Here is a 14,576-nt window from a genome sequence, read left to right on the forward strand (position 1 = left end):
ACGGGGAGGGCGAGGGGGGAAATGCAGGGTTGAGATGAGGCTAGAATGAGGCTGTACGTTTGTCTGACCCACCTGTTCATGTGTCCCCTGCCTGTCTCTGTGGCTCACCTGGACTGGGGAGGCTTTTTCAGAATCTGGAGGGCAAATGAAAGCGACTAGTAGGCATATGTCATTCAAAAAAAGCCTGCATTTACCCAGCTGATCCACCCATCTGTTGAGAACTGCTCTACCATTTCTTGCTTTAGAGATTACACATACGACTTTTTAAATTGCAGCAATGGAGGGGTTATTTTGCCAGGATTTTTTCTAAAATGCATCTTTTATGCCTCAGATGCCCGTGGGGCATATCATAATTTGGGAGCTGGGCAGACAGGGTACGAGCTGGTGATTGTGTCTCATTGGAGCTCAATGGGGTCTGGGCCTTTGAACATCTGTCATGTTTAGGAACTAGGAACCACTGATCTCCGTCTCACCACCTGGTTTTAAAAGGTGAACGAGCTGAAGCCCTTAAAAGATGAGGTAGTGTCATAGGAGAGACATTGCATGATTAAAGAGATGATGACCTGAGCAGCATCCGTGGCTGAATTTCCTTTCTGTCTTTTTTTGTTTAAGACTGGAAACTATCAAAGGCATCTTTGTTTTTGGGAATCCTCAGTTGTCAGTAATTGCTCTGGGCTCCCGAGACTTTGACATCTACCGACTGTTCAACCTGATGACGGCTAAGGGGTGGAACTTGAACCAGCTGCAGTTCCCGCCCAGGTAAGCGAGAGGAGCCTCCTATCCTTCCTGGGCCCCAGGACTTCCCGCCCGAGCGCTTGGGTAGCAGGCTGACCTGCAGCCTAGAGACTGCTGGTGAGGTGCCATTTCCTCTCGCCGCCCCCCCCCCCCTTCAGAATTCCTTAGTGTCAGAAGGAAACGGTTAGCTTTATGGCTCTATGGCTACCCTCTGGCCCTGCCCCCGCCCTCTTCCCTGCCCCACCTTGTACACCACCATCCGATTGCTCTTGCACATGGACTCGTTCCCTGAATCATACTTAGTCCAGAACTTTCCATAGGGCCTCTCACTGTTCAGGCCCACTGCTCTCTTCTATAATATTTTGTAATTAATTTTCCATGATGCCTGTAAAGAAACACCTCACCGGATGGCAGAGGTCTGTCCACTGTCCAGTGTTTCACTTGTGGCGCCATTGCCAGGCCCATCTGGACTCTGCTGCTTCCTCTTCACAGTCCTTTTTTTTTTTTTTTTTTTTAAGATTTTATTTATTTATTAGAGAGAGAGAGAGACAGGCAGAGGGAGAAGCAGGTTCCATGCAGGGAGCCTGACATGGGACTCGATCCCCGGTCTCCAGGATCACACCCTGGGCCGAAGGCGGCGCTAAACCACTAAGCTAATGAGGCTGCCCTTCACCGTCCTTCTGTACCCCAGCATCCCTCCGGGGGAGGGAGAGCTGCTGCCTTGCCTTGGAGTCCTTCAAAACCCCTCTGGCCCTACACCCTTAAGGGTTTATCGTCTACAAGGAAATACAAGGGAAGCATCTCCTTGGTGGTCATGTGGCTGAAGGCATAGCCATTGGCAGTCTTGGGAGGGGGGAGCAGGACAGAACAGGCAGCTGTGTTCCTCCTGTCAGGATGTTCTTGCTCATGCTGAGGCCTAAGCCCTCGTGCCAGCCCATGCTTGACAGCCCATGTATTTGAGAGCCCTGATTCCCAGGATTGGGAACGCTTGTCACAGATAACACAAAGAAGTGAGTGCTAAACTCCAGTGTGGGAGGGCTGCTTTCTTTTAGAACTTTGTTTTCTTCCCCGAGGTTCACCTGTCTGTCTCTTTGCCCATAGTATTCATTTCTGCATCACGCTGGTGCACACCCGGAAGCGAGTAGCCATACAGTTCTTAAAGGACATCCGGGAGTCGGTCACTCAAATCATGAAGAATCCGAAAGCAAAGACCACAGGAATGGTAGGGACACTTCAAATATTTTTCTTGTGGAAGTTTAGGTGCCATGGGGGGTTTGGAAGAACCAAGTGGCCTCTAGTCTGTTCCTGCCTCTGTCCCATCTCCACAAACCTTCTTCCTTTGAGCAGATGACCTCTGCCTCACCCACTCCCAAGCTGTTTGGTCTTGAGTGAGGTGTGCTGTATAGAAAAGCACCTGGTAACTTGAAAGTGCTATACAAAGGCAGGTGTGGTCGTGCCTTATTGAGAAGAAAATTATGACACAGGAAGGACAATAAGCCTGTTTTCTCTGGAATCTTTGACATAGGCCAGTTCCTTTGGGCAGAAAGGCAGACTGGCACTTACTTGTGAAGAACTGCCTGGGGTGGGCATGGAGCTTGGGAGGGGAGGGACACAGAAGATGGAGACGGTGTGAAGGGGGAGATGGGAGCCACAGCTTCATGTCTGCCCCGGTACCCGTCACCGCCAGTAACGACCTCTCACTGGATTTGTAGGGTGCGATCTATGGCATGGCCCAGACGACAGTTGACAGGAACCTGGTCGCAGAATTGTCCTCGGTCTTCTTGGACAGCCTCTTCAGCACGGACACTGTGACTCCAAGCAGCCAGATGAATGGTTCTCCGAAACCCCGCTGAGCCTGGATACTCTGTGACCCTGAGGGGCTCCTGGCCTGCAGAGGTTCCTGGGGTGTGGGACAGGCCACACACAGGTTCAGCATTTGGTCTTGCTCCGTAGAGCACGACAAGACAGACCATGAGACGGCTTGATCCTCAGGATTCTTGTTCCTCCTCTCATCCTTTGTGGTTTTTTAATATGGAGACCCCGAAGGAGTCCAATACCTAATTATTTTTCCCTGTTCCCAGATGTTACCCTAGGAATTGTTTTAGCCATTTCCTTTTCTAACCTTCTCGCTTTCAACTTGACTTAATCTTTGTGTGGCAGCTGTGACCTGTCCTGAGTCCTTAGGGAGGCTGGAGTATCGTTTTTGTGCTAAAGAAGGTTTTCTTTCTTCTCTCAGGCAGATTGGTGAAGCTGATTGGACAGGAAGCGTCCTTGTAACAGGGTGGGAGTTAGGTACCCTCTAAGCACAAGGCCTCCTCAGCCTCCTCTCTGAGTAGGTGAGTTGTCTCATAGAGTCATGTTTAGTGCAACTCAGTTTCTCTTTCTGAGACACGGATGGATAGGCCGCTGTTCCTGTTTTGCAGGATTGGAATGGCCAAGTATATGTATGTGCTCGGTGTCTTAAGGCAGGCTTTGGTGCGGCCCTCTTTTGTGGTTCCCCCTTGGATATTTGGTTGCCACCGTCTTTGGAGATTTGTGTGCGAAATTGTCCTCACATTGGTGTGCTGTTCCCCTGGATCAGGAAGGGAACGTGGTTTCCAGAGAGCGCAGGACCTTTGGGCCCTGGTCCCGCTCTGTGTCGGCCGTGTTTAGAGCACACCAGGGCCCTGTCCTAGGCTGCTGCTGACCAGAAACCAGAGCCTTTACTAAAGTTCTCCGAGTGTCACATTCAAATAGATGTCTCCACCCCGGAGTGGTCCTCCGCTCCCGCACTGCCATGAGCCATCATGCATGAGAATAGGTCTGCTTGAAGGAACCGCTCAGAGCACCTTCACAAGTTGCCTTGACTTACCTGAGGTGGGTGCGAGGAGGGTGTGAGAGAGCCTTCCAGGCCAGGAACCTTCTCTCCCCATTCGTGCATCCCTCCTGCCTCTTTCCGTATGTTCAGCTCCCAAAGGTACTGTGGCAGTTTACCCTCAGGTACTGGGCAGTTCTCAGCCCCGGCTAGCATGAGACAAACTTTGGAATAGGAAAGCACGATGGCAACTGTCAGTGGGGCCTGGGCCTGGGATTCCTCCATCAGACTAGTTGCTCAGGGTGGTGCAGGGACGGACCAATCCCTGCACCCACTCCCTCCCCTCTTTGCCCCTGTTCAGGGGCCTTGATCTAGGTGGAGCCACTGTCTTCCCCTGAAGATGACATACTGTGTGCCTTTTCCCTCAGCAGTGAGCAGTGCTGGGCTCCTCCTGACCCAGGCCCCAGGGGAAATGGGGCTGTCTGGAGATTTTTATTTGGGTGGGGGAGGCCTTTAGGGTAAGTCAGGAGAAAATCTCCTGTGTTCCATTCCCCTTCTCAGGGACTCCTGAACCATTCAACCTCTTCAGACTGCTGGCCTCTGGCCTCCCTCACTGGGGATGCTGCCGGGAGGGCCGAGATGACCAGACTCCCCCAGGCTCCCTAGTGGGTTTGTCTGAAGTGGTCTTTAGCACTGTACTTCCTCCACAATAACTGTGAGTCGCTGGCCGGGTCACTGCAGGGCTGATGTGTGTGTGTGTGTGTGTTTGTGTGTGTGTGTGTGCCTCCTGGGGTGGTCGGTTCCAGGAAGGGGTGTGTGTGTGTGTGTGTGTGTGTGTGTGTGTGAGTGTGTGTGTGTGTGTCTAAGATCCTTTGGACACGGGAGCTATGCTCCTTCCAGTCATTCAACTGGTGGGCACCTCCCGAGAGAGGAGCTGTGGCCAGAGCCGTGTGTGAATGCCCTTGGGTCTCCAGCACATTGATGGTGTTGGAGGAAGACCAGGGATCCAGAACCACCCAGCAGGCCCCACTGTGGCTTGCTGGCTGCTAAAGTGGAGAAGCAGGTGCCCCCTAGAACGTGCTGTTGCTTCCAGTGTCTGCAGACCCTTCCTCTGCTGTGACAGCACTGCTGGCCCCGGGGACAGTGGTGTTTTTCAAAGGGACCTACTGTAGCCACTTTGATCACAAGCCTTAGTTTGACTCAACACTTGTGGGCTTTCCACTCTATGTGTATCTGTGCATAGGAACACCTAGTCTGGCAGAGGCAGGCCGAATGTCTCCACGAGGTCATATGCTAGCAGATGTCGCATTGGCCTCTGCAGAAGCTGTACTGTCTGGTTTCTATGTTGAGTAAGTAGTTGTGACTGTACTGCCTTGTCACTTTTAATATTACCAGTTTTATACTTGGAAATGGTACTTGCCTCTTTTAAATCTTTTCTGTATTTAACCTCCTTCTTCCCAGCTCAGTGCTCCCTTCCTAATTGCAGCAATAATATCTTAAAAAAGCAATTCAGTAATTAAACGACTGAAATCTTAACTGACGAGCTGGCTGGATTCGTTTGCTTATTTGGGGGCAGGTGGGAGGTCCCAGGTGGGGCGGTGGCCGCTGGTGGGAGAGCGCCCCCTCGTGGTGAAATGGTTGTGTGCGGCCACGGATATTAGGGCACCTTCACAGGGGTGTCACCAGGGGCGGTGGGCATACCTGCTTAGAGGAGGGCTTTGGTTCCCCAGGGCATGGGCCCTGCCTTGTGTTGTCTTCCCTCTTCGCCATCTGCTTCTGCATATACCTTAGTGATGGATTGAACCCTCCTGGGTGGGCTCTAGCCAGCCGGGCACTGGCTTCAAGCCTGCATCTGGTGTGGGAGCCAGTGGAACCCTCCAAATCTCTCTGCACATGAAACTTCTGGGCATCTTGTTCCATTCCAAGTAAGAAGTCTTTCCAAAGGTCCCGGAGGCTGTCACTCAGGTAACCCAGCTTTTCAACCCATTTGTGGACTTTGCCAGAACCAAGGGATGTCATCTCTGCTAGTTTTCTGCTATATGACTCGAATTTCCTGAGCACCTACTTGCTTTGGGGTTAATGCTAGAGGGTGAAGCCAGGATATGCTTGGTTAGGAGGCCTGGTCCCCCCATCCAAGAATTGGTGTTTGGATGCTTATTCCTGCTACTTACAGCCTTGAACCCTCTTGCCTCCTCTGTGGGTTCTTGGTAGCAATGAGTCACCTGTAGCCAGACCCAGCAATGGCAGAAGTATTGACAGAGGCCTGACTTGACAGCTACCAACTACAGCTGGGGTGAGCAAAAGTCAGCTGTTTGAGAGCCTTTTCTTGAGTTGGAGTCTTTTTATTATGTTTTTTTTTTTTTTTTAAGATTTTATTTATTTGACAGAGTGCAGCTGTGAGCACAAGCGGGGGAGTGGCAGGCAAAGGGAGAGGGAGAAGCAGGGAGCCCAATGCAGGACTCGATCCCAGGACCCCGGGATCATGATCTGAACTGTAAGCAGATGCTTAACCGACTAAGCCACCCAGGTGCCTCCCAGTTGGAGTCTTAATTGCCATCCTTTGCCTTGGGCTTTTTTTTTTTTCCCACAATCTCCCCATAACATCTTCTCTATAGCTTCAGTTATTTGCATGAATTGTAGAACAAACATTTCTGAAAAAGTATTGCTTGTGTCTTTGGCCCACAGAAAAGTCCTTCATAGAACTGTAGCATCCTCTAGGTTGGTGTCTCTCAACCCCTGATCCAGGGTAAGCAGAGGCAGGAAGGTGACCTAACACGTGCTCCATAATTGCATGTCTGGTGGCTTCTGTCCCCTAATCCGCAGTCATCAGAACCAAGCTCACTTAGGAAAAGTGAAGTCAGAAGTGGAGCAGTGGGAGGGAGATCACCATCCGAATCTCCCTGGTTTTGATAGTAAGTTTTCTGAGAACCTGCCGTTGACATAGGTGTTGTTAATCCTTAGATCCTGCTGGTACCTCTTACCAACCATATGCTTGTTTCTCAGACACCAACCTCTGCCTCTTTTCTGGCCCTTGTTGTAGGACCAACTCATTCAGGGTGACTAGGTTGTGATGTTGCTAAATGTCTGCTTCAAGAGATCCTGGCATTTGCAAGTCAGCTTAGAATGCAGGCAGCTTCAGGTTAGGGGATCATAGATGAGAAGCCATCGGGAGACGGGCTTCAACCAAATCTTGCATAATGGCATATGCGGAATGCCACCCATGTGGCATGCACTGGAGAGAGAGGAGACTGTGCTCTCTGCCCCCCACTCCTCCCAGTTACAGCATATTAGTGGGAACAGTCTATCCTGGAGGTGGAATCGTCTATCCTAGGTTGGAGGACTGATCTGTAGGAATCTGTTCTTTAACTGCTCAGATGGTAACTAACCTGTCACCTCCTAAGCTAGGATTTTTGTCCTCTCCCTTACACAGTAAGGGCAAGCATACCTGGAGACTCTGGCTAAGTCTCTAAAAAACCGTAAGAAGCTATCAGGATTAGAAGTCTCCCCATGGGATGTTGTGGACCAGGAAGGGCATAATGCAGCCTCAGACCGCCACACATAAATACAGATGTCCTTTACTTTTATTCATGGCGAATAAGAATCAGCCATCCCTGCCTCAAGAATCCCATTCTGATCTTCAAGGCACAAGTCACTGAAGCCTCCAGACACCCCTGTCAATCACTTCATGTTCCCTTAGCTCATTTCTTACCCTTGCCTCTAGCATCGACGTCATTCATCCTGCCTAGTGGTGGTTAACCGCGTCCTGCATAATTCCCCTACATGACCATGAACTCCATGAAGACAGGGTGGTCAGGTCCCACTTTCCCCTCCAGTGCCTCAAACAGTGCCTCCCACGGAGTAAGGGCTTTAAATGCCTGTTGACTCCAATTTGGACTGACCTGTGGAAAAGAAGGTTCTAGAGCCTGAGGCCAAGTGAAACAGTTTTATTTGAGGCATAAAAGCACAGGTGTTTCTGTCACACACAAAGGGGTTGACTTTAGGTTCTGGTTTCTAAGATAAGACAGTGTGCATCTCAGACACCGCTTCCTGGGAAATGTGTTAGGGAGCAGGACACGGCCTGGCAAGGAGACCGTTACTGTGCCGGGAAGTCTTGCAGCAAGGGAAGATGGTGCTGAGCGAGCGTGTGACAGAGCGCTGGGGATGAAGAGGGGTGTGGGGAAGAAAGGTCGGTGCTGGCGCTGGCATCTCCTTCCACAGCAGGGTCCACTCGGCAGTTCTGGCTGCAGCGACATCTCAGGGCTCCCCGATTCCCTCCCTGGGTTCCCAGTTCAGTCACCCCCTTCCCCTGAAGCGTTCAGAGAGGAAGGCAGGGGCCTAGGTCATGGACACCGCTACTTGTTCGATGAAGCTGGCCAGGTTTATGTCCCGTTCCGAAAGGCCGGCACACTCGTGGGTGCTCAGGGTGATGTGGACCTGGAATCAAACCAGAGATACGGGCCCTGGCACCCCTCTCTCCCCTGGGGGCTCCTCCCAAGAGTCACTAGCAGCAGTGCAAACCCTCCCGTCTTGGCACGTGGTGGCTGTTGAATGGCCGCGCGCATTCGCCTGCAGTCAGTCCTGTCTGCTTGTGGAGCGTGGTTCCTACTTTTTCATTCTTAGCTCAGGTTCCTACTTCTTCATTCCCCCGCACCTCCAGGAGGATCTAACCCATTGGGAGCTATCAGCAGGGACCGTGGCCCCTCCCCACAGCCTTGCCTTCTGTGGGCTCCGCCTTCTTATCGTCTACTTATTGTCTACCCCGCCCGCGAGTCCTCTCAGTGTTTCCACGTGCAATTCTTTAATTTGTAGTGAGCCTGACCGTTTGGCAGGGGTGTTCCTGATGATTCTAGGAAAGAGCCCAAAGGACCAGGAGGGGCAGACAGGCAAACTTTGGTTGGGAGGCGCTGAGGGAAGCCCTAGGAAGGGCCCTCAGAACTCAGCCGGGCCGGCCACGGCAGGCACGCACCGCTCACCTTGTTGTACACGTTAAACCATTCAGGATGGTGGTCCAGTTTCTCAGCCTGCAGGGCCACCCTCGTCATGAAGCCAAAAGCCTGCGGTGGTGAAGTGAGACGCAGGTTAGCACTCTGAGAGGGAGGCCGGTGGTGCAGGGCCTAGGTGCGGGAGCCGGACTGGCCAGCTTCAGTCACCCCCTAGCAACCCATGGCTGGTTCTGCACTGCAGCTCAAGGTGGCCCTTCAGTAGGAGGAACGTCTTGTTCTAGGACCCTGCCTTACGGTGGAAACACCGCAGAGGTGTTGAGTCTTGGCCAGATTTTGGTTATCTGCTAAAATGTACCTCTGTATCCTACTTGACCCATCTCCTCTGAGGATCGTTTCTAAGAGTTCCAGGTATATGGAGAACCCAGATCCCAGCTTCCCACTCCCCAGGGGTGACACTCGAAGTCAACCTGACTAGGGTAGTTTGGGTAGCAGGGCTTTGAGGGAGAGAACCCCATCCGCCCCAGTCTCAGACACTGTCCCATCCGCTGACATACCCGATTGAAGTCTTTGAAATGGAACTGCTTGAAGATGGCGTCTCGGCCCTCCACCTCGTTCCACCCCACAGCCCTCAGGTTTGGCAGCAGCTGGTCCCTCTCCTCAGCACTTAGCCTGTGCGCTTTGCCAGCCTAGGAGAGGCAACAGAGGCCCACGGGCCTTCTTTCTACAGGACCCAGGGGAGGGCCCTGGTCACGAGGGGCATTCAGGCAACCTCCGCGGGTGCTCTGGGGGGGCACAGCCTAAAGCAACCACAGGGAGTTGTTGACGGTGGCACCCGGCCCTGGAGGTGGGGCCCTGGCTCACATACTGATAGGTTCTTAGGTTTTGACACTTTGCTCAGAGGTCAGAAAATCCTGAGGTGTGATGTAAGTCACTGGGGCTCAGCAACCCCCCAACCCCTGCTCCCAAAGCCCGACAGAGCCCCGCCCCATAGGTTTCTTACGATAATGAGAGTAAAAGCAAAACCAAGCCCAGATGCAAATGTGTTACTACCCAACTTTTCAGAAAGAGTACCCACGACGGTCTAAGCCTCCTTTTCCTGCTGTGGACTGTATCCAGTTCACCCCCATGGCCACCCTTCTACTCAAGGAATCTAGGCCTGGAAAGGGAAAAAGAGCACGGTTCCCCCACACAAACACACACGCACATCCCCCTCAGCCCGTGAGCACAGGCATCATTCTCAAAGCGGGTCTGAGTCTGCATCCCAGGCCCCCCAGGGAAAGGAGCCAGCACTGACCACACCTTCCAGCTGATTCTTGGCCACACCACCTCTGACACTCCCTGGAACTACCTCCCAGTGGGTGTTCATCATGCCCCCATGCAGCCTCAGTACTAGCTGCCAGGCCTAGGGGTTCCAGATCCCCACCTTCTCTTCTACTCCGTCAGCCTGGGGAGCCTGAGCCAGAGCTCAGACCCAAAGTGGAAGTTAACCTGGCCGAGGGCGACTGGCAAACCTAGTGCCTCAGCCTGTTGACCTACTGTGTGTGCAAAGTGCCCTCGAGGCAGCCCAGACCTGCAGGGTATGGGCCAAGAGTGGAACCCTCAGGCACAGAAGGAGGCAAAAGCCGGTTCTGTTCCTGGGGGGGTGGATCCAGACCTAGGCACTGCATCAGGGATCCCAGCACTGAAACTGCTGAAACAGAAACTCCAGAGGGCTGAGGGAAAGCGAGCCACTAAGTGGGGTGGAGGATGGGAGGGAGGTTAATTTAGCTTCACAAGCAGCCCTGGGGGGAGTTGGCAGGACTGGTTCAGGCCCCAGATCTGCCATTCTCCAGTGAGGTGGCCCTGGGGCACTCACCTCCCTGGGCTCCAGAGCCAGAAGGGACCCAGAACTTCCACTTTCAGATCAGCAAGAGGAGCCAGTGGGACACTTCAGTAAATTCCCCTGTTACTAAGGGGGTGCCATCTGCATCCGTTAAAGGAGACTCCCTGGGGCCGGCTGGCTTGATAGGCCTTGCAGGCCTGGGGTCCAACTGGAAAGCATTGCAGCCTCCTCTAAGTCAATCTTTCCCTCCCTCCTGAAAACACTTGTTTTCTCCTGACTGATCTGGCTTGAGCTTGGCTCTGTGAGATCTGCATCCTGTGCCCAACCCCTGCTCCATTCCAGAGCTGGCCCTTTCTCAGTGGCTGATAAGCCTGGTCAGTGTATCCAGGCAACCTGATGAATGATGTCAGCCCAGGCATCAGAACCCACTGCTTATTAGTTCTCTGGCCCAGAAAGAAGTAGGTGGGTACCGGTGAGCTCCTAGGAGGTACCCCTTGCCCTTGAGAGTCCTCCAGGATCCCCCAAGTTTCACAGCCTGGGGCGGACATGCCCAGCCCCTCTGAGAGCTGGAATCCAAGTGGGGGAAGGGGCAGTGTTTGCTTAGTAAATCACAGGTCAGGCCTGGCCCAGGCCATCTGGGGGAGTGTGCACTCGCTCGGGTTACTGATTACCCACCCTGCCCTGCATCTTTGGGGCCTCTGTGCACCACACAACTGGCCTCTGGCCGTCCCTCCAAGCCACAGCTTTCCAAGTGCCTTCTCAGCTGTCACCGCAGTCCTGACTGCTCCTGAGGCTTCGGGACCAGAGACAGGCTGTTTAGAAGAGCCGTCCTGGGTCTAGAGGCTCCTCTCCTCCCCTGCCAGGGCTCCCCTTCACCTCCCCGAGGGTAAGGGTGTTGAAGTAGGGCCCGAGCAGAGGGCCAGGGCCCTCCTGGGGGACACCCCGCCTGCAGGAGCGCTGACCCCGTGCAATCAGGCCCCCCTGGCCTCAAGCGAGGCACGGGGGCAGGCTCTGAGGCCCGGGTGCACGGAGGGCGGGCCCGGAAGGCAGAGGAGCATAGAACCGACCACCCCGCTACTCACACTCAGACACACAGACGCGCCCTCCCCTCACCGTGCAAGAGAACCGGCCTCGGCGGTTGGGGGGGTGGGGGTGTGTGTCTGCGGGCTCACCAGCTGCCTCTCCACCCCCACCCAAAACCACGCCCCGCGTGCAGCAGCGGGGCGCCCCGGGACACGGGCGGGAGCAGGGCCGGGCCGGGCTGTGGCTCGCTGTCACCCGGCCGCGCCACCGCCGCTCTCGCCACCGCCGCTCTCCCGGGCTCAGCTCGCGCTGGGCCACCGCCGGGGGCGCGGGTGGCAGCGGGGCGGGGAAACGGCTCCCGGAGCCCGGGGGCGGGCGAGGGGCTCGCAGGGACGGGCCCCCGCGGTCCGGCCCCGCGGTCCGGCCCCGCGATCCGGCCCCGCGATCCGGCCCGCGGTCCGCCCTTCCTCCCCCGGACCCCGCGCGCCCCGACCCCTCACCATGGCGGGCGCGGCGCAGGTGCGGACCGGGCGCAGGTGCGGACGCGGCCGAGCGGCAGGTGGCGGCGGGCGGCAGGGCCGCGGGGAGGGCGGGGCGGGGCCGGGCCGAGGGGGCGGGGCCGGGCCGAGGGGGGCGGGGCCGCGAGGGGGCGGGGCCGGGCCGCGGGGAGGGCGGGCAATCGCTACCTCGGCCTCTGCCCCTTCCAGCACTTTCTTCCGGGCTCCGTTTCCCGGGAGCTCGGGGGCCGGGGGGCGGCCCCGGGGCGCGGACTTCTGCGTCTGATCTGCGCTCTGCCGCTCACGGGGCCGTGTCCCCCCGGACGCGACATTACCTCTTTATTTTTTAAAAGCACCAGGTTCACGTGGTGACCTAACTAAAGTGCACAGTTTGATGCCTTTGGCAGTTGTGAGCTCTCGTGCAAGCTCTTACACACCCCGCGTCCCGCGTCCCTGCACGTTCCCTTCCCTCCCTGGCGACCCTTCCTCTCCTTCCGGTCACCATGCGTTAGGTTGCATTTCCTAGGATTTTATGTAAATGCAAACCGTGCAATGTATGCTCTTGTGTCTGGCTTCTTAGGACTCAACATAATTACTTTGAGGTTCGCCCCTGTGGTTGCATGTATCAATAGTTTCTTCCTTTCTAGGGCTAAGTAAGATTTATTCTGTAGTGTTACGTTGTATCGATATACCACAATTTGTTGATCTGTTCACTTGTTGATGGACATTTTGGGTGGTTTGCAGTTTTTCACTATTACACATAAAGCTGCTGTGCACCTTCCCGTCCAAGTCCATTTAGATGCTTTCCTTTTTCTTGGGTAAATGTCTAGGAGTGGAATGGCTAGGTCATGGGGCAGAGCGTATGTTTAACTTGTTTTTTTTTTAAAGATTTTATTTATTCATGAGAGACAAAGAGAGAGAGAGAGAGGCAGAGACACAGGCAGAGGGAGAAGCAGGCTCCATGCAGGGAGTCCGACGCCGACTCGATCCCAGGACTCCAGGATCAGGCAGGCCCTGGGCCAAAGGCTGCGCTAAACTGCTGAGCCACCCAGGCTGCCCCGAGTATGTATAACTTTTTTTTTAAGATTTTATTTATTTATCCATGATAGACATAGACATAGAGAGAGAGAGAGAGAGAGAGAGAGAGAAGCAGGCTCCATGCCGGGAGCCTGACACGGGACTCGATCCCAGGACTCCAGGATCGCGCCCTGGGCCGAAGGCAGGCGCTAAACCTCTGAGCCACCCAGGCTGCCCCGAGTATGTATAACTTGTAAGGAAACTGCCAGGCTGCTTCCCAAAGTGGCTGCACCGTTTCATGTCCCCACCAGCAGTGTCTGAGAGTTCCAGGTTCCCTACACACCTCACAGGAGCACCAATATTTGTTATGGTCAGTCTCTTTCACTTCAGTCATTCTAACTGGTTATCTGACTGTAGTTTTCCTTTGAGTTTCCTTAATGGCTAATGATATTGAGCACTTGTTCTGGTGTTTATTTGTCATTGGTAAATCTGATGATTTGCCTTCAAATTTCCTGCCCCCCCCCCCCCCCCCCCCCTTTTTGAGTTGTTTGTGTTCTTCCTGGGTTTTGACAGTTCTTTATTCTGGATGTGAGCACTTCATGAAAGATATAGTTTGCCAGCTTTTTTTTTCTTTGTGTTTCACTCGGTCTTTCAAAGAGCAAATAAATGCCCTTAATTTTAATAAAATCCAATTTATCAACTGTTGCTTCTATGGATTAGTATTTTGGTGTTGCTGCTAAGAAATCTTTGCCTAACCTAATGTCACAAAGATTTTTGTTATGTTTTGTGATGTTTTCTCTTGTGTTTTTTAGTTTTTGGTTTTGCATTTAGGTCTATGATCATTTTTCAGCTAGTTTTCCCTATGCTTGGAGTTATGGATCCAAATTCGCTTTCTGTGTGTGAGTGTTCAATTCTTCCCTTCTCCACTGAATTGCTTTTATACCTTTGTAAAAACTCTGTGGAAGGTATACATGTGGTTTATTTATAATTGGCCTTAATATGTAGACTCTATCCTGTTCCATTGATCTATTTGTCCATCTTGATGGTAACGCCATACGTCTTGATTACTGTAGCTGTGTAAGTCTTGGAGTCATGTAATACAAGTCCTCTAATGTTCAAAAACATTTTTTCCCCATTAACCTTCATCCCTTCATCTCACTTTTACTCCTCTCCTCCCAATGTGTTACTCTGTGAACTCTAATGTGTTAATATGTATTTTTGTTTTATGTGTTTTACATGTGCTATTGTTTCATCTGTATGTATTTTTATCTTTTGTAAATGAATCTGTGTGCCCTGTCTCATTCTGTTTCTTTCACCCATTTTTGCTATACGTATCTTTAATCGATAGCTTCCAACTGCTGCTCAGTATTCCATGGTGAGCACCCAGAATGGGTAATCATTCCTCCAGTGTTGGACTCAGGTAGCGTCCAACAACCTGCCACCACCACCACCACTACCCACCCCCTAGCATGTGAGTGTGTAACACACAGAGAACAGAACAACAAAGATGATTTTGCAGTGAGTATCTCTTCCAGCTTAGTAGGTCTCTGGCTTGTGGGCAGTTTCTTAGGCAACTGAAATCTAAATCTATATAAATATGTAAATATAAATATCTATCTATCTGTCTATCTATCTATCTATCTATCTATCTATCTATCTATCTATCTATCTATTATCTATCTATCTCTTCTATAAACCCAGTAATTCCCTCATGGGTATATATCCCAAATAGTTTCAGATGCTGT

The 14,576-nt window shown here is 52.9% G+C and overlaps 2 protein-coding genes across 4 annotated transcripts in view; one reads left to right on the plus strand and one right to left on the minus strand.

The window, feature by feature from the left end:
• SGPL1 (sphingosine-1-phosphate lyase 1) overlaps positions 1-5,070 on the plus strand; it is a 56,367-nt gene extending 51,297 nt beyond the window's left edge. For both annotated transcript variants that reach the window (XM_038534247.1, XM_038534246.1), the window contains exons 13-15: positions 613-759; positions 1,837-1,957; positions 2,448-5,070. In XM_038534247.1, coding sequence (XP_038390175.1) covers positions 613-759; positions 1,837-1,957; positions 2,448-2,588 — 409 coding nt within the window. In that variant the 3' untranslated portion in view covers positions 2,589-5,070. The remainder of the gene's footprint in view (positions 1-612; positions 760-1,836; positions 1,958-2,447) is intronic.
• A 2,387-nt stretch (positions 5,071-7,457) lies between these two features.
• On the minus strand, positions 7,458-11,891 carry PCBD1 (pterin-4 alpha-carbinolamine dehydratase 1). Of its 2 annotated transcripts, none has more exons than XM_038534249.1 (4): positions 11,818-11,891; positions 9,027-9,158; positions 8,503-8,583; positions 7,458-7,963 (listed from the first exon to the last, which is right to left on the minus strand). In XM_038534249.1, the coding sequence occupies exons 1-4, from the start codon at positions 11,818-11,820 to the stop codon at positions 7,865-7,867; spliced, it is 315 nt and encodes a 104-aa protein (XP_038390177.1). In that variant the 5' UTR covers positions 11,821-11,891; the 3' UTR covers positions 7,458-7,864. The 2 variants fall into 2 exon arrangements, with proteins under 2 accessions (XP_038390177.1, XP_038390176.1); XM_038534248.1 differs by lacking the exon at positions 11,818-11,891 and adding an exon at positions 10,970-11,093.
• Between the last annotated feature and the right edge of the window lie 2,685 nt (positions 11,892-14,576).

Source organism: Canis lupus, chromosome 4 (genome assembly GCF_011100685.1).
Source record: "Canis lupus familiaris isolate Mischka breed German Shepherd chromosome 4, alternate assembly UU_Cfam_GSD_1.0, whole genome shotgun sequence".
NCBI lineage: Eukaryota > Metazoa > Chordata > Mammalia > Carnivora > Canidae > Canis > Canis lupus.